This window comes from Canis lupus, chromosome 31, assembly GCF_011100685.1.
Source record: "Canis lupus familiaris isolate Mischka breed German Shepherd chromosome 31, alternate assembly UU_Cfam_GSD_1.0, whole genome shotgun sequence".
NCBI lineage: Eukaryota > Metazoa > Chordata > Mammalia > Carnivora > Canidae > Canis > Canis lupus.
Window position 1 is genome coordinate 37,117,515 of NC_049252.1, and position 19,706 is coordinate 37,137,220.

Sequence of the window (19,706 nt, forward strand, 5' to 3'; positions counted from 1 at the left end):
GTCTAGTATCTAGAATACATAAAGATCTCCTACAACTGGGCAATAAAAGATAACACAATTTAAAAATGGGCAAAGAACATGGATAGGCATTTCTCCAAAGACCCACGAATGACGAAAAAGCACATAAAAAGGTGCTCAGCATCAGTAGTCACGAGGGAAGTGCAAGTGAAAACCACAATGAGATACCACACATCATCAGTTATAAAGCAAACAAACCCCCCAAAACTAGAGAAATGACAAACGTGGACAAGGATGTGGAGAAAGTGGAACTTTGTGTATGGCTGAGGGGGACGTAAGGGGGCGCGGCCACCAGGGAACAGTCTGGTGGGTCATCAACCTGGAATCACCACATGACCCAGCACTTCAGCCCCAGGGATAGAACCCAAAGAATTCAAAACGGATCTTCTCGTACACAAAGGTTCACGGCAGCCCAGTTCCTGGCAGCTGATGTCCTAGATGAAGGGACCAACAAAACGTCCATCCACACAGCGGACCATTACGCAGCCACGAAAAGGGACGAGGTACGGAGCCTTGCTACAGCGCGGGTCAACTTCAGGAACATCGCGCTGAACGGAGTAAGCCAGACGCAAAAGGTCAGATTGCATGATTCCGTTTATATGACGTATCCCAAACCAGTAAACCCACAGAGACAAAAAGCAGATGGGCAGCTGCCAGGAGGGGGAGGGGAGGGGAGAGGACCTGGCTACACGGCACCAAGACCATAACATCTTTAAACTGGTCATTTAAAGGTATGAAAATTTCACCCCAATCACAAAGCCCCAACACTCCAGTCGCTCTGACCGCCCCAGGCCCCAGCAGACACACGGACCCCACCTCCCTAGCCCCCTTCCTGCTGCTCCCCAGTCTGGATTCTTCTCCAGAAAAGGCACCGTCTGCTTTTACCCTCCCACCCCCACCCCGGTGATTGCGTGGCCTCACCCACCTGGCTGACTCCTCGTTGAAACTCAGATTTTCTCATTGAAACGTTTTAGAAGAAAGTTAAAAGCCCATGCGCTCCAATAAACCATAAATAGACTCATTTAGGTAGCCAGGGGTCACGAGGGGGGAAGCCAGCACTTATGCGGGTCCCGGGCTAAGCACCCTACACCTGCTCCTCGCACCCATCACGTTAGAGCAACCCCAGCGTCAGGCGGTTAAAAATCACATGTTGGTTGGTTCAGTGTCTACAAGAGCGAAGGAGAACGGAGCCCACCGGCGGCGCGGGGGCCGTCAGAGCTGGACCGTGGCCGAGGCAGGTCTGGGCTCCGGCCCGCTTCCTGACTTGGTCTTCTGCTCCCGCTCCCGGGCAGCCACGAAGTTCAGCAAGTCGATGGCAGTGACGACCCTGAACACCGTCTGCCTCTTACTGGACTTCTCACTGCCGTGGCCTGAGGAGGAACAAGGCGGTCGGTCTAAAGGCCCCTCCACGCAGCCACGCCCACACCCACACCCGGGCCCTCGGGAGGCAGAGCTCCTGGGGCCCCGCCCGAGCCCGCAGGTGCCTGGGTGCCGGAGCCCGGCGGCTCCCAAGCAGACCCGACACCAAACGCCGTCTTCTGACACGAGCCGTCGGGGCGAAGCTGCAGAGAGCGGGGCCCTGGCCTCCCCGTCCCGGCTCTCGCTCCGTCTGCGCGTCCCCCTTGGTGTCTGACACTCGCGTTGTGGCGTGAGGTTCCCACACTGCCCACACCCATGAACTACACCGGCTCACGGCTCCGGCCCGACTTGACGCCCAGGCTGTTCTCTCGGGCCTGGAAGGAGCGCCAGCCCTGGGCGGCCACGCTGTGCTGACGGCAGAGGGTTGGGGACGGTTAGTTTGATGTGTCCGCTTGACTGAGTCACAGGGTGCTCAGATACCTGGGCAGACGTTACTCTGGGCGTCTCTGGGCGAGACCCGATACTGCACTGGGGACACGGAGTAGAGCCGATGGCCCTCCCCGGCCTGCCGAGCCTCCCCTAACCAGTCGAAGGCCTGAACAGAGGGAAAAGGCTGGTCCTCCCCGAGTAAGAGACCATCTCCTGCCTTTGGGCGCAAACCCTAACATCGGCCCTTCCTGGGGCCTGGGCTCTTGGGACCTGCCGGCCCAGTCCTCATAGCCTCCTTCCCCACGAGGAGCGGCTGCAGAGGCCCAGGTCCCATCTCTCCCCAGCACCTGTCCGCGGCCGGCCCTCACGCCTCTCAGGGCAGCGGCCACGCAGGGTGGGGGGCTGGCACGGGGCCCCCGAGGAGACCGGCCACGCGCAGCCCGCAGGAGTCAGCGGCCCTGCAGCCCCTCCCCGAGGGTTGCCCAGCACCGGGGCGTGCAAGCGCTGTCCAGGACGTGGCCTCGGGCCTCTGGGCCTTTGGGCCGAGCCCTCGCTCTGCCAACACAGCTGGAAGCAGCCGTTGGAAGTGCTGCCACGTGGGCTTGGTCCAAGGAAACATCACTCATGGACCCTCAACCTGGAACCCCTACCTTCCCTACTCGAATACGAGGTGAGACCAGGAGGGCAAGCCTCCCGCTCAAGCCTGGACACCCTCCTTTGCCCGCGGAGCCTGCGACACTGACAAGAGCCCACTCTGGGGGAGGGGGTACATAGCTGCAGGCCCCCCCACCACACCCGACACGGCCAGGCCCCGCACTGTGGAGCCAAGGATGGGGGAGGGTTAGCCTCAGGCTGGGGCAGCCCAGGCCCAAGACCAGCCCTCACCCTCCCCAGAACTGGAGCGGCAGCCCCTGGCCTGCGGGGACGCGAGGCGCGGCCTGGAAGTGGCCGTCGTGTGGTGCTGCGAAGGCCCGGGCTGCCGGGGGTGAAGGTCGGCGCCACCGACCCCCAGATGCCCTTCGAGGGAGCTCGCGGCAGGAAGGCGCATGGAAGCGTGGGCCCGGGCTGTGGCAGTCGGCGCCCCCCGCCCCCTGCCCCGCCCACGGCAGGCCCCACTCACACTGGATCTGCTCGTGGACCACCAGGGCGAAGTGGTCCATCTCCAGGATGTGCGAGAGCTTGCCCAGTGGGTCCGTCAGGTGGATCTGGAAGGGAAGCGGAGGTCAGCGCTCACCGGGGCCGCCCAGCCAGGCCTCGAGCTGGCCGGAGCCTGAGGGCCGCTGCCCCCGTGCCCGCTGCCCCCGGGCCCTCCGGCGACGGAGTAAACACAGGAAAGGCCCGGAGAACACGAAGGCGGGAGCCCCGCCTCTACTGCGCTTTGCCGCCCGTCACCAAGAATGAGCACCGACGCCAGCCTCGGGGGGAACCGTACAGAGAAGGGGAGAAGGTGGGGACTCGCCCCGCACCATCCACTCGAGGCCCATCATGGGAACTTATGGGAGAAAGAAAACACTTTGGGGCCCCCTGGAGTGGCCCACGTGCCGCCCCACCACCCTGGTGGGGTGTTCCCAACTGGATGGGAAAGAGATTTAGGGCTACAGGATGGACAGGAGATCCAGGGGTCAATCGGGGGCCGGGAAGACCAGCCACGGATGGACACCCCGGTCCCCACGGCGGGGGGAGCAGCAGCCACCACCCGGCCCGTCACCCCGCTTGGGCCCTGGTTCACCACCAGCTGACCCAGCGCCCAGGTCCAGGTGGGCGCCCCCCACACGCTCACACCACAGGAAAGACCTGAAACGGGGTTTCTCAGTCCAGCCTCCTGGGACCTTGCTGGTCACAGGGTCCCCGTGTCCAGGGGGAAGCTGTTTGCTCTTAGCGAGAGGCCCGGATGCCCTCGTCTTCGTCCGCACGTTCTCTTCAGCAATCAGCCCGAGAAGGGCGCTCCGGGGACCAGGCCACCTCAAAGGCCTTCTAGCACCCCCGATGGACAGACCCTTCCGCCCCGGGACACGGGGTGTGCGGCCATCCAAGGCGGCCCCTCGGCGAGCTCATCCGAGGCTGTAATTCCAGTGGAAAGCTCTTTCCGGCCTCCAACGGCCCAGAGGGAGAGGCGGGGTCCTCGAGGCGGGGTTAGCAGCCCACCGGGAAGGCTCGCGGCCCGGGGCTCTGCGTGGGGTGCTCTAGCGACCCCGTCACCCCGCAAGGTGCCCAGGGGCTTAGACGGGTGTCACCTGCAGTTAACCATGGCACCCAGCGGTCCCTTTGAGGGACCTGGACGGTCCTCCCTCCCCACGGCCCCCACTGCCGCCCGCTCCCGGGGAGGGGCCCGGGGGCTGCACCAACCCCAGGTGATCTCCCAAGCCCAGCGGCCACACCGCAGCCCGCCTGGCGCCCTGCCCTGCTGCCCTGGCCATGGGGGAGCTCTGGGGAGTCAAGGAGGCAGGTCCCACCGGCTTTACGCTGCGGCCCGGAGACCCCGGCTCCACCCGCAGCGGCCCCTCGGTGTGTCACCCCCGCCAGCCCTGCCCGGCAGCTCAGCGAGGGACACGGACACCCGGGGGCCCTGAAAGGAACAAAAGGGACGCGGGCGTTGGGGGGCACCCCCCAGCTCTGCCTCCAGCCCTCAGGCTCCGTCGGCCCGAAACCCAAAGCACCGTTGGAGCAGAGGCTCCCCCGTCGGCGAGGCAGGCGGGAGGCACGGCTGGGTGCAGCCAGTCCCGGGGGAGCGGCCGGGCGCCCAGTCAACCCCAGAAGGCCCGACACACGGCAGGGGGCAGGCAGGACAGGGCGCTGTGGGCAAGGAGCTGCACACGTGCATACGCGCGAGTCTGGAGAGCACAGGGCACCTGCGCGGGGGCAGGGACGTGCACGGCTTTGGCGTGCTGGGGGTCTGCGAGGGGTGGAGGACGCCTCTGGGTGACCGTGGGGAACACGCTCACGGTGTGGCAGTCACCTCCATACACGGGAGGGAAGGAACCCAACAGCCTGTGCTCGGCAGGGCCGGCCCCAACTGGCTGGGGACCTGGGGGCCGGGTAGCCTCACAGAGCTGACCCATGTGCTGGGTGCTCTGGGGGGGTGACCAGGGGCTCAGGGAGGCCACAAGGAGGGACTGAGCAGAGGCCAGCAGGAGGGGCAAGGCGGGAGGTCCAGGGAGCGCAGGAGAGGGTACAGTGGGGGACGGGGATGGGGGTGGGTGGGATGGGGGGCGGGGAGCAGTAGGGGATGGGGAGGATGGGGGGATGGGGGACAGGGAAGCAGTGGGCGGTGGTGGGGCAGGGGGATGAGGGTGGGAAGCGGTGAGGGATGGGGGGATGGGGAGCAGTGGGCAATGCAGGGGGATGGGGGGGATGAGGGGACTGGGAGCAGCCTGCCCTGCCCGCCTGCCCAGGGCCCCAACGGCCCTGGCCCATCTCCCAGAACATTCTAGTTCTCACTGGATCCGGGGCTTGCCAGGGATTCCCCAGGAGTGCGTCCAGGAAAGGCCGGGACCCCGCGTGGGGCACGGTCACGCCCCCAGATGCCAGCTCGGCCGAGGAGATGGCCTCTGGGCCTGCTGCGGACCCCCAGCCACACGCTGCCAAACCTGGGGGTGCCCACGCCCCGCCCCGTGGCCTGGCCGGGGCTCCCACCCGAGCCGCACCGGCCTCCAGGCAGCGGCGCCCATACCTGCTTAAACTGCTTGTAGAGAACTTTCTGCACTTGGTCTGACGGCTGGACCTTCCCGGCACGCAGGGACGACAGCATGTTCCCCAGGGTCACCATCCCCAGGATCATCCTGGGGGGTGGGGGGGGGGGGGCGGGGGTCAGTGCGGGCACCTTCCCCGCCCGGGGCAGAATAAGCCCACGGTCGCCCTCGGGCTCAGATCTGCACTGCAAACTGGGGGGCCCTCTGGGGGCCTCCCCTCTGACCAGTGTCGAGGGCAACCACCCGGCAGCATCCTGGGACACGGGTTTTGGGGCTACAGTTGGATTGTGTGGGGAGCCCGGGCACGTGGTCATCTGCGTGGCCTTCCAGGGCTGGCCGTGTCCCCTGCGCCTGCCCCGTGCGCACGCCGAGGCCCCGGGGGTGGGGGGACAGCAGGGCCCAGCTGTGCGCATGACCAGCCCCCCACCCCCCAGCATCTGCAGCTCCAGGCACAGCACAGGGTGGGGGGGGGCGACACTGACCCTGACTCATCCACCACGGGCACCTGGTCGAAGCCCTTCTCACGCAGGATCTCGATGGCGTGCTCGCAGGTGACCGTGGGCAGCACCGTCAGCGGCGCCGACAGGCTCAGCTCCTGAACTTGGAGGTGCCACCACCTGGGGGGGAGCAGGGCGGCCGTGACCTGGGGCGTGGGGGGCCAGGAGCGCATGTCCTGTGGCCACGGGGGGACCCCGGGAGGCAGCCTCACCACGGCTTGGTCACCGTGAAGTCCTCCTCCTTCAGGAAGCCCTTCTGAAGCATCCACTTGTCACTCAGGAACTTGGACCTGCGGGCGTCGGGAAGTCACCAGGTGGGATGTGGGGTCTGCCCGCGTGGAGCGGGACACGGGGGTTCCCAGAGGAGGCGCAGTGCCCCTCAGCAGACACCCTGAGGCCTGGGGGGCGGACTTGGGAGACCCCGGGGTCTGTGTCTGAGGAGCACAGGGCACCAGGGCTCCTGTCCCCGGACCCGAGCCAGCAGGCCCCCTCCCAACACTCGCCCATCACTCGGGGGCAGGCACGAGGCAGTGCGACCTGCCAGGGATGAAGGATTCAGGCCCTGCCCTGGCACCCACCTGGGACCCGCCTGACCAGGCGCGTGACCTGGGGATGAGGGGTGAGAGGACACGCTCCGACCCCGTACAGCCATCCCCAGGGCTCACCCACACCCTCGCTCGGGCCCGCCCCACCCCTCACACCCGCTCACACCCACACAGCGGCCGGCCAAGCTCGCGGGGCGTCAGGCGTTCGTGGGCAGCCCGGCTCAGGGCCATCTGGCCGCAGGACCCCGGACATGAACCCGCCTCTGGGGAACCAGCTCGGCGTGGTCACGAGGGGCAGCTGAGCGCCCTGGGCACGCGTACCCACGGCTCCCACACTATGGAGGAGGTGGTGAGGGTTTGTGGGCGGGACGGGGGTCTCTAGGTCCCTGCGCCCTGGGGACCTGCTGCAACTGGACCCGTGGTCGTCAGGCCTGGGACACGAAGCGCACAGGTGCTCAGCACCATCGGCCTGAAGGGGCTTCGGAGGCCACTGGTCACACGTGCCAGGGCAGAGCCAGGGGCCGTCCCACCCCAGCCACAGGTGGACCGAGCTATAGGGTGAAACGGGGGGGGGGGGGGGGCTTCATCCTCCTCCTCCCCCTGCTGAAGCGCTCGGCCCCAAGGTGTGTGGAGTCACGGGGGCAAGAGGCCCTCTGTGGGGCGCACTGGCCTCAAAGGGCGTCCCAGGACCCAAGATGGGGATGGGACCTGCAGGGGGACCCCCAGGCCAGGAGGGGGGAGCAGAGGCTGCGGGGGGTGGGGGGTGGGGGTGGCGCCCTTACATGTAGTTGCGCACGGAGTCGGGCAGGATCACCACGCAGCGCTGGCCCTCCTGCAGCTCCTGGGCAGCCTTCACGGCCACCGACACGGCACTGCCGGCGCTGCCACCTGCGGAGCGGGTCGGGGTCAGACGCCCCCGCGGGGCAGCGTGTGTGCACATGCTTACGTGCCTGGACGAGCTCTGGAGGGATCCTGGGGGGCCACCCACAGGGGCTGCCTCTGGGGAGGCCCCACTGCTCAGCGCCCCCGCGTGCCTCTGGCCCCGAGCTCACACCGCCCGGGCGGTCGGACCACCCGCTCCCCCAGGAGCTTTGCACGGAGCACGTGCGCCGTCGCAGGTCCTGCAGCTCAGGCAGGCGGCCTCGGGGGCGGCGGCAGGAAACGGCTGGCGAGCAGAGCTGTCCCATCGCCTGTCCCCCGAGGCCCGGGCAGCGGGCAACCTCCAGCCTCCCCGGGGCGACCCCAGTCGACGGTGAGCCCCCGCTGCGAGGTCAGTGCTGGTCCTGAGAGCTCTGGCCTCGCCCCCAGACACCCCGCCCCGCCGACAGCACCGCCAGGACACGTCCCTTGGCCCGGCCAGGCCAGGCCAGGCGGGAGGCAGGTGCCCGGCGCACACCCGGGCCCCGACGCCTACTGTGCCGGGAGCACGGTCTTCACGTGACACTGCTGGGGGTCGGCTAGGTCCCCCGGGCCCTCAGCTCGGACGCCCCTTCCCTTCCCAGTCCGTGGGCCACACCCCGTCCTCAACAAGGCGGTTCAACACAGAAAGCCAAGCACACAGACCCTCCTAGGACCCAGAGCTCCGGCCACCTTCTGGAAGGACACCTGCTCCGTGGCCCTCCCGCCCCGCCCGTGGGCACCGCGGCCTCCCGAAGGGCAGGTGGGCACACGGCCCCGGAGGAGCACGGCCGCCGTCCCGCAGCCTCAGGACGAGGGCGCCGTTCCCACAGCGCCCGTCCGTGCCCCGCACCCCAGCCGCCAGCCCGGCGCCCGCCCGGCGCTCACCGCACAGCAGACCCTCCTGCGCGATCAGCATGCGGGCGAAGGCGAAGGCCTCCTCGTCGTTGCTCTTGAACCACTTGTCCACCACCTGCGGGCAGGACCCACGCCCGAGGCTCTAGAGGGGCTTGCGCACTGGTGTGGGGGTACGGCCTCTCGGACGCCCTGGGTCCAGGAGGCCGTGACCCTCCACGGACGCGGCCCGGCCCCGCATGTGGGATGGGATTCTCGTGTGTGAACACCTAGAACTTTCTCCCTCTCCCAGGTCCCACACGTTCTCCCTCTGGCAGCCAGAGCTCTGCTCCGGCCCCGCTGCACGCCAACGTCCCCCAGGCGGAAGCGCCCTCCAGGTTCCCAAAAAGGAGCGTGCCTGGGGTTCTCCTCGTCCACCCGGCTCACCTGCCCTAACCCCTGCGCAGGGCCCTGATTGTGCATTGGCCACGTCAGCATCCACAGCACACGCCTGGGACGGGGCAGCCTGTCACCTAGCCTCGCCCCCAAGGCCACGCTCCGCCCACCTGCGGGTGCAGCGCTCGCTTTTCCGCGCTCCCTCCCCTAGGAAAGCGGGTTCAAGGGGGCACGGGGGCAGAGGCTCGGACCCCCTTGCAGGGGAAGCGCCCTGGCTCTACCCACCGTCCGGTCCAGCACCGTGGGGATGAAGTCGTAGCCAATCCCCTCCACCTCGTACGCGGTCTGCTCTGACTGGTTCAGCTCCTCGGGCTCTGCTAGGATGGAGCCCTCCGGATCCACCCCAATGATCTGCAGGGTGGGCGACAGGAGGGCCCAGCTGGCAAAAGTCTCGTGGCCACGCCCAGCCTTCGGGGGTGGGGTGGGGTCGGGGTGGGAGTGGGGGGTGGCAGTCCCACCCCTAGCAAGCACCTGATACAGACCTGCCCCCAGGGTGCAGGGTCAGGCCTCAGGCAAAACTGGAAACCCAGGAAACCAGGCCAAGACAAATGTCACCCCAGGGCACTCAGAGGGACGGACAGGTGGGGCGGGGGAGCAGCCTCGCGGGGGAGACACTGGCGAGCAGGGCACCCCAGGAAGGCCGTGGGGGACAGAGGGCGCTCAGGGCCACCAGCTGCACCGTCTGTACAACCCCCTCCCCAGGTCCACACTCAGCCCCAAGCCCACATTCCCTCCTGGCTGGGGCACGTGCGGCACCTGAACCTACGAGCAACAAGCTCTGGAACAACCCTCAGAGGCCACCACCCCCCTGGGGGCATGAGGGCGCCTTAGTCGTGGGCCGTCTCCCTGCAGGGATCTGAGCCAAGTAGGGGGCAGGGGATCGTCGTCAGGCTTCTGGGCGTCGGGCGCCAGAGCCTCTGCCCTGGAGCGGAAGGTCCCCGTCCTGACCCCGCTTACCGCCTGTGTCTAGGACGGTGTCTGATGACGACCCCCCGCCCCCCGCTCAGCCCAGGCCCCCGTGGGGAGACGCACACAGGCAGGGCCCAGGAGCCTCCACCGCCCGCCGCGGCCCCGGGTCACTCACTTTGCACCCCGGGCATTTCTCCTTCAGCTTCCTGGCGATGCCCGTGATGGTGCCACCCGTGCCCGCCGAAGCCACCAACATGTCCAGCTTCCCTGATGGGAGAAACTGCGTCAGGGGGAACGTCCTCAGGCCCTAACCCAGCTGGCCCACCACACTCGGTGTTTTTTTTTTTTTTTTTTTTTTTTTAAGATTTATTAGGAACACCTGGGGGGCTCAGGGGTTGAGCATCTGCCCTACTCAGGGCATGACTCCGGGGTCCCACATTGGGCTCCCTGCAGGGAGCCTGCTTCTCCCTCTGTCTCTGTCTCTCTCTGGGTCTCTCAAAAATAAAATCTTAGAAAAAAAAAGATTTTATTTATTAAAGAACGTAAGTGGAGGAGAGAGGCAAGGGGGGAGGAGCAGGATCCCCGCTGAGCAGGGAGCCCGAGGATGCAGGACTCGATCCCAGGACCCCGGGGTCATGACCCGCGCGGAAGGCTGACCTCCGACGGAGCCCCCAGGCGCCCCCGCCCCCGGAGAAACCATTGTCACATTCCCACAGCCCTTCATTTGGGGGCCAGAGCTTTTTAAAAAGCGTTCGTGACCCAGGGGGGCTTGGTTCCAGCCTTTGCTGAGCGACACACGGCCACCGAGATCCCGATCTGGCCTGAGTCCCCAAGTGCCACCCAGAGGCCTGGCCAGGACGTGCCGCCTGCGGGGGACGGGGAGGCCGGTCAGGGAGGCCGGTCAGGGACGTGGTCAAGGGAAGGGAGTCACAGAGGAGACAGGAGGCGGCCCACCTCCCACGCTGCCGAGGGGCTGGCGCGGGCGCCCGCAGACAAGTCCCCACCCGCGCCGAGGCGCTTTGGCCAAACGCGCAGATTCGCCCACGGGAAGCCTGGGCGAGCACAGGCCCGGACCTCGCCACGGACGCCCGCGGCAGCACCGGATTCCAGGCAGAGGCCAGGGAGCAACCGCCTGGCAGTGCCCCACTCAAGGCTCTGGGGAGATCACCCCCACGCCCCCACGGGCCTTGGGCTCCCAACGTGAGCAGAGGCTCCAAGGAGCCTCCCGGCCTCCGGGGAGGAGAAAGCCCGAGCGCTGAATTCCACACTCACGTCAGGGCCCAAAAACCGCGTGGAGCCCCCCCGGCCCAGACACAGAAACAGGGTAAGGATGTGTCCCAGGAGACGCCAGGGCAAGGGCTCAGAAAGCACAGCAGAGGCAGGAAGCCTCTCGAGGGAACTGCTCTGGAGAGCTTGTCACAGGGAGGCACAGCGGGGCTGGGTTTTGAGGGGCGAGCAGGAGTTGGCCAGGGACAGCGTGGTGACTCGTGTGCCCCAGGCAAGCAGGGAGAGGCGCGTGGAGCACAGGCGCGCACCGTCACACTGCTGCAGGATCTCCTCGGCGGTGGTGTCGTAGTGAGCCAGCGGGTTGCTGGCGTTGCGGTACTGCGGGGACAGGCGGCGAGGTCAGACACGCGGCAGCGGCCACGGGGCACCAGGCGCACAGCCCGGGGCGAGCCACAGGGCACCCCGGCGGCTCGGGAGCACGTGGAACGTTCAATCCAGCCCCCCCGAGGGTGCGCTTCCTCAACTAGTCCGCTCCTGCCACCCGTGTGGTGTCCCCAACCCCAGCAGGTCCCCGGAGCCCCCTGCACAGGTCCCCACCCCGAGTGCACACGGGCCCCCAGACCCCGGCCTCACCTGGTCCAGGATGTGGGAATTGGGGATCTCGTTGTGCAGCCTCCACGCCACCCCCACGTGCGACTCGGGGGAGTCAAACCGGGCGTTGGTGGGCGTCCTCACGATCTCGGCCCCAAGGGCCCGCAGCACATCCACCTGCAGGGCATCGGTGAGGCCTGTGTCCCCACCCCCCGCCCCCCAGGCCCGGCACGCAGGGGCGGCCCCAGGAGGTGACCCTGCCCCCACCTTCTCCATGCTCATCTTCTCCGGCATCACGATGACGCAGCGGTAGCCCTTCACGGCGGCAGCCAGGGCCAGCCCGATCCCTGGGGGCGGGCACGGGGTCAGGGGGGCCATGGCGCCACCCCTACCCACCCACCCTCCCTCCCCCTGGGACAGGTGCAAGAAGGGCTGAGCAAACTGGAGGGAAGGGCCCGGCCACACAGGCCTGCACGCGGCAGCGGTCACCGCAGGCCAGGGGACGCCCCCACCCCGGGCTGTGCCAGCACCCACCGGTGTTCCCGGACGTCGGCTCAATGATGGTGTCCCCGGGCTTCAGAGTCCCCGCCCGCTCGGCGTCCTCGATCATGCGCAGGCTGATGCGGTCCTTCACGCTCCCACCCGCGTTGAAGAACTCACACTTGGCCACTGCGAGCCAAGGATGAATCACGACAGGAGGTAGCCCCGGCCCCAGCCCCGGCCCTCTAAGTGATCCCTGACCCCACCCCCCGCATTCTGACGGAGCCAGGACATGGGGACACACATGGTCTTGGCTGGTTCTGTAAACCAGCCCCTGCAGTCCTGCCTGCGCCTGGCGGAGGGTGCTGGTGCCCTGGGAACCTCCCACCTGCCCGTGCACCTGCCGTCGCCCAGTGGCAACAAGAAGCGTTGGAGAGAAAGACGCCGAGGACCCCTGCTGGGTGGACGGGCCAGAACGAGCCCCCTGTGGGGTCGCACGTCCCCAAAGAGAGCGGTTGGACATGCAGCCGGCGGCCCCCGGGTCCCGGCCCCGCGCCCTCCCACCGGGGGCTGCAAACCCCCAGGCCTGCCTCCCGTCGCCGTCACCCTCACGGGAGGAGCCCCTCGCCCCGGCCACGGGGCTCCCCAGCCATCTCCCGGCAGTCCTGGGCCAGGGCCTCCGCTCTTCCAGCTCTTACAAACATGTCGTGCTTGCATCGGGGCGTGGACATGGCACCAGCCGCGCCCGGAGGGACCCAGCCGGCCTGCGGGGAGGGGCACAGGCACCTCCCTCTGGTCCGTCCCGGTTTCCTCCCACAGACCTCGGCCCCAAGAGCCAGGCTCGGTGCCCCCGGGACTCGGCAGCCTGCGCTGGGCTCCCTCCAGGACGCGGTGGTGCTCGCTCTGGGCCCCGAGACCAGCCTGAGCCACGCTCAGCGGGCCTGTCAGGGGGACTCACTGACCTCGCCACCAGCACGGCCACCCAGCTAGGCCCTGGGGGCTGGCGCTGATGCAAGGCCAGGGAGCGGGGCAGGGAGCGGGCCCGCGCCCTCAGGGCTGCCCCCAGCTCAGCCAGCCATCGTGGCCTCAGGCCCTCTTCCAGCCCCACCCCACATGGGCTCTTGAGGCCGTGCCTCCGTCCCCTTGGGGGTCGAGCTGCCCGGGGGCACCAGGCCTGGTCCCCTCCACCTGCTGCCCGCCATGCGACAGCTGCTGCGCAATGCAAGCCCGGGAGCCGTGATGGTGAAGCCATGCCCCCCCTTCCTGCACAGAAGCCCCTTCCCCAGGACCCCTAACACTCGCGGGTGGTCCTCTGCTTGCCAAGAACCAGGCCACACACGCTCCCCACGTGCCCACCGCCTCGGGACGCAGAGGGACCGTCCAGCCCTGTAAGGCCAGCAGAACGGAGACCAGCCCTTCCCGCCCCGCTGGTGCCTGGGCCCCCTGTCACGTCGCCCCCTCCTCAGATGGGGCTCCTTCCTGCTTCCGTCCCGCCTTCCCCGCTGGCCCACATTCAGCCCGGACCGGAGTGGCCGGCTTGGTCACCCCGCACGTCCCCTGCTGGGCTCTCCCCTCCCCCGTCTTCCTGGAAACGGCCTGGACATCTGTGAGCCGGCCTGGACATCTGTGAGCCGGTGGGTTCCCGGCCCCTCTGCACCCCCCACCCCAACCACGAGGGTCCCGGGGGGGGGGCGGGGAGGGTCCATCCCCACATCCCCGGGCCCACCCACCGGGCCAGGTACTCACAGAGCTCGCACTTCAGGCCAAACTTCTTGCCAATCTTGTTGATTCGCACCATGGGGGTGTCCCCAATTTTCTTCAGGATATCCGGCAAGATTTTGGGGGATTTCGCCCTAGAACAGAGTCGTCCGTGATGAGTCAGGCCTGGCAGTCCAGCACGCTGTGTCAAGTAAGTCAAGAAGCAAATCAAAGACCTGGCTTCACTGGGATCTGAGTGATGATACAGACCTACACGCGGGGTGAGAGATCAGGGCACACTCACACACGCGTGTGCACACAGGACCCCCCATAGGATTTCTGCAACTGCTTGTGTTACGTTATTTCCAAAGAAGAAAGAGGCTGTAACAGCACTGACTTCAACGGGCCCTGGTCCGTGCGCTCGGCGTGTCTTTCCCGGGGACCTTCACTCAGTTCCCTCTCTCAAGCCGACCCGAGTCCTCCTCCCTTCTCCCCCGGGGTCCTCCCCCAGCCCCTCCCAGCTCCCATCCGCCAGCCAGCTGTCCCCCTTCACATTCAGGTGACCGGTTTCCTCTCCCCGCTCTTCCACCTGCTGACAGGTGTGCACAACCCAGCTGGCAGTGTGCAAACCATGCTACGTGCACCTCCTGAAGGGCCCCCTCCACCTCTCCCCCGTCCTCCCGCTCCGGGACGGATGCCAATCCCACACCCTCCTCCTGTCTGCGCCAAGGATGTGCTCACCGAACATTCGCCTGGGAATACACACCTCTGACCGAAGGTTCCAGAAATGCAATCGCTGCCTACACCCTCAGGTTTCTAAACTACGGGCCGTGGTTCTCAGGCTGCAGCGAGCCCAAGGCACTGGGCGCCCATCCACCCCGCATTCCTGGCCCCACGCCCAGCCCCAGGGCCCGGCTCCCCGGGGGGTCCAGAGGTGCTTAGGAGGCAGCATTCCACCCCCGGGCCGGGCGAACAGGCCTCCACGCCCACAGGTGGAGTCCAGCCTCCAACTGCGGCCTCCCAACAGGAGGGACACCCGGCCAGAGGGAGGCCGGAACAGCAGGGAGCACCTCACAGACGACCTCAGCCCCGAGGGAGGCTGGGCCCTCAGGCTGAGGCTGGGCCTTGATTCAGTGACTCCAGCTGCATCCTCTTGGGGGCTCAATCATCCTGCCCCAGCCCGGGAGGCCCGCCTGCTCCACCCGCCCGCTCCAGACAGGAGGACATGGGCCTCCCGACTCCGGACCAGGCCTCGGGCGCTGGAAACCCCCTGAGCACCTGCCTAACGTGACCAGGGCAGGAGCCAGGGATCAAACGGGCCAGGGAAGGCCCAGGAGGTCCCCGGGGGGCAGCCCCACCACAGCGTCTGGCCCTCCCCTCCTGCTGCGCCCACCCTGGTCCTCCTTCTCAGCCATTCCACCTGGGAACCATCTAGAACCTCCCCCGACCGCCCACCCAGACCCATCACACCTGCGGCCTCACCATGAGGAGCCCCAAGCACCACAGGCTCCGGGGCACGTTGGCCGTGCACTCTCCCCGCCGGCTTTGCAGGGGGGTTAATTAGGCCCGCAGATGAGGAATAGGTGTTTTGCACCCAGTCAGGGGGCCTCCCTCCCACCCCAGGCCTTCCGACTCAGGACTCAGGAGCCCTCAGGAAGCCGGGTCTCTCCCTGCGGCCCTGCGCCCCCGCCCTGGGAGCCTCCCCAGCCTCTGCCCCAGGGCTCATCCCCAGCTAGGCCTCCGCAGCTCCCAGCACGGAGATGGTTCGATGTTTGCAGCTTCCGGGCTTGGGGAAGTTTCCATCTCCATCTCCATCCGTGAGCCCCACTGGGGCCCACACCTCCCCACCACCCCTCGCTGCCGAGCGTGGGTACAGCAGCGTCTACGCAGTAAAAATCAAACACCTTGACTTATTTGTTCACTTCTGGAAGATTATCCTAAGGACGAAAGCACTCAAGTTTTATCGGGGGTCAGAGATTTTAGTCTTTTTTTATTCCTTTCCCACAGACGTATCTCCTACACTTAGAACAGGGCACAGATGACTGCAAACATCTAAATATGCAGGAGAGGGACGCCCCGGGGCTCAGCTGAGCCTCTGCCTCCGGCTCAGGGCGTGACCCTGGGGTCCCGGATTCCCGCATGGGCCTCCTGCAGGGAGCCTGCTTCTCCAAATGCCTGTGTCTCTGCCTCTCTGTGTGTCTTATAAATAAAATCTTTTTTTCATAAATAAAATCTTAAAAATACTCAAAAGAGGGCTTCAAAGTTCTTCACGCAACAGTCCCAGTTCAACCACGAAAAGAGCCCACTGCCGACAAATATCTCGTTATCAGAGAAGTGTTCACCGCTCAGGCTTAAGGGGAGGCGCGCAGGCTGCATCCCTAATTGCTGCAGCTGCGCGCTCGCCTCCAACGGGAGCATATGGCCTGTGGGGCTGGGCTAGAAAGTCCCCTCGGTGGGTCCCTCAAAGCCTGTGACTGGGGCACATCCGTTTAGTTACCCAGCGTCGACTCTTGCTGGGTACCGGGCTCGAGCGAAAACCAGCCTTGGCCTTCTGAGCCTTGGTCGCTCATCTAGAAGGTGCCCCCACCCCCACCCCGTCCCAGCTCACCCCCACCCCGAGCGATTACAAGGGGGGGACCAACCTCAGGTCTACATGGCCATGTGGCTTCCAGGTGACAACCTCCTCTCTTCAGGACAATAGACAAAGCAAGAAGAGGTCACGGACCGGCACTTACAAGGCAGTGTGGTGATGCGGAGACTCCGCGAGGGGCCTGCCCAGCTTCCAGGAGCACCTGCTGGGGGCATCGGGACGGATCCAGAGGCGCTCCTTGGCTTCTTTATCTGCCGGGGGCCCCTTCTCCAGGGATGCCCCTGAAAGGTGGGGGCACCCTGCGGACCCCGCTTCTGCTTGGGGTGTCTCGGAAGGCATGCTGGGACCTGGCAGAGGGAGGGGGAGAAACTGAGTTGGTTCAGGCTTTTTTTTAAAATTATTTTTAATAAAAGATTTTACTTATTCACAAGAGATCATTTATTCATCTCGGGGTCCTGGGATTGAGTCCCACGTCGGGCTCCCTGCATGGAGCCTGCTTCTCCCTCACCTATGTCTCTGCCTCTGTGTCTGATGAATAAATAAATTAAATCTTTTTTCTTTTAAAAAAAAACTTATTAAAAAAATAGAATGATAAAGAGGACATCACACGCTACCAGAAATTTAAAAATCACACACAACCTTCAAATAGATGAGACAAGAAGACAGAGGAGCAGGCGGATGGATGGATGGGCAGGAGGGAGGGAAGGAGGGAAGGAGGGACGGGGCGAGCTCACTCCTGGTGAGGCCCCACTGGGCTGCAGCCCTGCCTGGCTCCTTTGGGGTGACAACCAGCAGGTGCCACCCTCATCTTTGCAGACCCCAGGATTGAGCTCAGCCCCTCCTCTGCCTCCTACTTCTGTTTCCCTGCACTGACCAGGAGGCCGGAGCCCCACTAAGCGCAGACGGATCACTGAAACCCCGTAGCGCCAGCTGTGTGAGGGGACGGGACAGCTGCACAGATGAGATATGTCCCGCATGCCATCCGGGAGAGAGGAGGGGCTCGAGGAGACTAAGGCAGTGTCAGTGAGCGTGGACGTCAGCGAGGAGTCCTGTGCACCAACTGTCACACGGGTGCCTACTAATGCAAGAGGCTACGCGGGGAAACTGCGTTAGGAGGCAGGCATCAACCCGCGAACCCTCCGTCCCGGCTTCTCCATTTTTCCTATAACTAAAACCACTCTAAGAAAGATAAAATAAAAAAGGCTCTGGAATCCTGTGGGTTTGGAAGAGTCCCGGCCAGAAGCTCACGGCAGAGGATGTGGCTCAGGGTGGTCGCTGAGCACAGCCCCACGGCTCCTCTAAGAAGGGACCCCAGATCCCAGCCCTGCACCTCCTCTGCTCCCCAAGAACTTCCTAAGGCAGCTCTGCTGTGAGATGGTGGGGGGTCCTCTCCTGGAGATGCAAATCCAGGCTCTTGCAACCCTCCCTAGCCTGCTCCCTTCCTCCTCTGGAGCCATAGGGCCAGGCTGGGTGCGGTTCCCATCACCACCTGATGCAGCAGGGCCCAGGGGCTCCCCACATCGCCCATGCCAGACCTGCACTCCGGGAGCCTTGCCACCCTTTGCAAGTCACGCCCCTTGGACAGTCTCCAGGCCCCCGGGACTGGGGGTGATCAAAAAGAAACCAGCCAAGAAAAAAAAAAAGAAAGAAAGAAACCAGCCTCCCAGCTTAGCCCCGGGTGCACAGACTTCTTTTATGGCGGTGCAGATCACCCCCCAAACCACTCAAGGACAACCTTCTCCAATCTTTTGAAAAGCCCTAAGCAGAACAGTGCCTGTCCTCGGTGGGGCGCCGGAGCAGGCCGAGGGCAGGGGACTCTCCCGTCCTGCAGGAGTCCTGGGGCGCAGGGGTCCCTCAGTCCCCATCAGAGGGCCCTGTGCCTCCTTTCTGGAGACTTGCTCCGCGCAGCCCCGGGCCAGGTGAGGAGCAGCTGTGGACCCAGATGGAAGCCGATCGCGTTTCTGCGGCCCCCAAAAGCACTGGGCCGGACGCTGGCTCGGGCTGGGACCGAGCACGTGCGTCCAGGGGAGGCGGGCTCACCTGGCGCCACCTGGGCTGGCTCCTGCCCCACCTTAACCGCGAGACCCCGAGGGCAGCCTGTATTCTGCAGACACGTACCAGTCCCCCCGGTGTTGGGGCTGGGGGTGGGGGGGTCACGGGCAAGAGTGCAGATGGTAGTAAATCTCTCTTAAAACGTGAGGTTCCGGGCAGCCGGGGTGGCCCAGAGGTTTAGAGCCTGTTTTCGGCCCAGGGCGTGACCCCAGGGTCCTGGGATCGAGTCCCACGTCGGGCCCTGCATGGAGCCTGCTTCTCCCTCTGCCTCTCTCTCTCCCTGTGTCTCTTATGAGTAAATAAAATCTTTATTAAAAAAAAAAAAAAGTGAGTCCCTACGGGGGTTTGGAGCGCGCCTGGGGGGGCACTTCGGGGTAAGCACGCCCAGGGAGTCCTTGGGAAGCTAAGTGCTGCTCCCCTCCCCCAGGTCGGCCGCCGCCCCGCCTACGGTCTCCTCCCCACCCCCGAGTCTGCCCCGGCCACGGCCCGCGCCCCTCCCCCAAGGGCACCCAGCTCACGTGCCGCCCCCGCACCTACATCAATATTTACTCCCCCCCGGACAAACGGCGAAAAGAGCAATTTGCGAAACAGCCGTTTCCCGTCCAAAATGCGGTGAAAAATCACTGGTCGCGCACCGGCTCCCGCCCGCCCCCGCCCCCGCCCCGTGCGCTCCTCGGCGCCGCCACGTGGGTGCAGCGCCTCGGCCCCGCCGTCCGCACGCGCGGGAGCGGGAGGGTCCGGGCGCGGGGCGCAGACCTGCTCGGCCGCGTGCGGGGGCAGATGCTGCAGCTCCGCGGGGGGCGACCCAGGCCCCGCCGGGACCCCCGCCCGAACCCCGGCCCCGGCCCCGGCCCCGGCCCCGGCCCCGGGCGCTCACCTGGACGGAGAGGCGGGCACGCGGGGCGGGCTGGTGCATCCGGGCGCCGGGGCTGCGGCCCGACAGCTGGGACCCGAGCGCCAGCCGCCAGCCGGGAGCCGGGAGCCGGGAGCCGGGAGCCGGGAGCCGGGAGCGGGAGCCGCGGGGACCCGGGCCGGACGCGCGCGCAGCCGATTGGCCCCGGGGGGGGCGGGGCGGGGCGGGCGGGGCGGGCGGCCAATCCCAGGGCCGAGCTCCCGCCCCCCCCCCCGGCCGCGGTCCCGGGCCCGCCCCCTCCGCACCCCTCCCCCCCACCCCACCCTCTTCACAGCCCCGGGACCCGCCCCCTCCGCACCCCTCCCCCCGCCCCCCGCCTCCCACCCCTCCACAGTCGGGGCCCGCCCCTCCCCGCATCCCTCCCCCCACCCCACCCCTTCACAGCCAGGACCCCCCCCTCCCCCAACCGCCCCACTCCCCGCCCCTGCAGCCCGGCCGCAGTCCCGGACCCGCCCCCTCCCGCACCCCTCCCCACTCGCCCCCCGCCCCCCACCCCCTCCACAGTCCGGGGCCCACCCCCTC

At 66.4% G+C, this 19,706-nt stretch overlaps 2 protein-coding genes across 2 annotated transcripts; one reads left to right on the plus strand and one right to left on the minus strand.

Moving 5' to 3' along the window:
* Positions 1 to 594: 594 nt before the first annotated feature.
* On the minus strand, positions 595 to 19,260 carry CBS (cystathionine beta-synthase). Its single transcript, XM_038581579.1, has 16 exons — positions 19,149 to 19,260; positions 16,365 to 16,566; positions 13,678 to 13,784; positions 11,986 to 12,120; positions 11,719 to 11,798; positions 11,494 to 11,628; positions 11,169 to 11,238; positions 9,809 to 9,900; positions 8,950 to 9,075; positions 8,323 to 8,407; positions 7,320 to 7,425; positions 6,205 to 6,282; positions 5,978 to 6,112; positions 5,477 to 5,585; positions 2,927 to 3,011; positions 595 to 1,388 (listed from the first exon to the last, which is right to left on the minus strand). The coding sequence occupies exons 2-16, from the start codon at positions 16,556 to 16,558 to the stop codon at positions 1,231 to 1,233; spliced, it is 1,695 nt and encodes a 564-aa protein (XP_038437507.1). The 5' UTR covers positions 16,559 to 16,566; positions 19,149 to 19,260; the 3' UTR covers positions 595 to 1,230.
* Positions 13,570 to 16,277, plus strand: LOC119867079. Its single transcript, XM_038581587.1, has 2 exons — positions 13,570 to 13,840; positions 14,229 to 16,277. The coding sequence occupies exons 1-2, from the start codon at positions 13,805 to 13,807 to the stop codon at positions 14,901 to 14,903; spliced, it is 711 nt and encodes a 236-aa protein (XP_038437515.1). The 5' UTR covers positions 13,570 to 13,804; the 3' UTR covers positions 14,904 to 16,277.
* Positions 19,261 to 19,706: the final 446 nt, after the last annotated feature.

What these genes read in the sequence shown, in the direction of transcription:
- LOC119867079 (XM_038581587.1), top strand. Translation starts at nt 13,805, where the DNA reads ATGAGTCAGGCCTGGCAGTCCAGCACGCTGTGTCAA. An exon ending in AGTCCAGCACGCTGTGTCAA is followed by an intron (nt 13,841 to 14,228) that starts GTAAGTCAAGAA and finishes ACCTGCTGACAG; the next exon opens with GTGTGCACAACCCAGCTGGC.
- CBS (XM_038581579.1), bottom strand. Translation starts at nt 16,558, where the DNA reads ATGCCTTCCGAGACACCCCAAGCAGAAGCGGGGTCCGCAGGGTGCCCC. An exon ending in GCCGACGTCCGGGAACACCG is followed by an intron (nt 11,799 to 11,985) that starts GTGGGTGCTGGC and finishes GCCCGCCCCCAG; the next exon opens with GGATCGGGCTGGCCCTGGCT. An exon ending in GGTCCACGAGCAGATCCAGT is followed by an intron (nt 1,389 to 2,926) that starts GTGAGTGGGGCC and finishes GTTCCTCCTCAG; the next exon opens with GCCACGGCAGTGAGAAGTCC.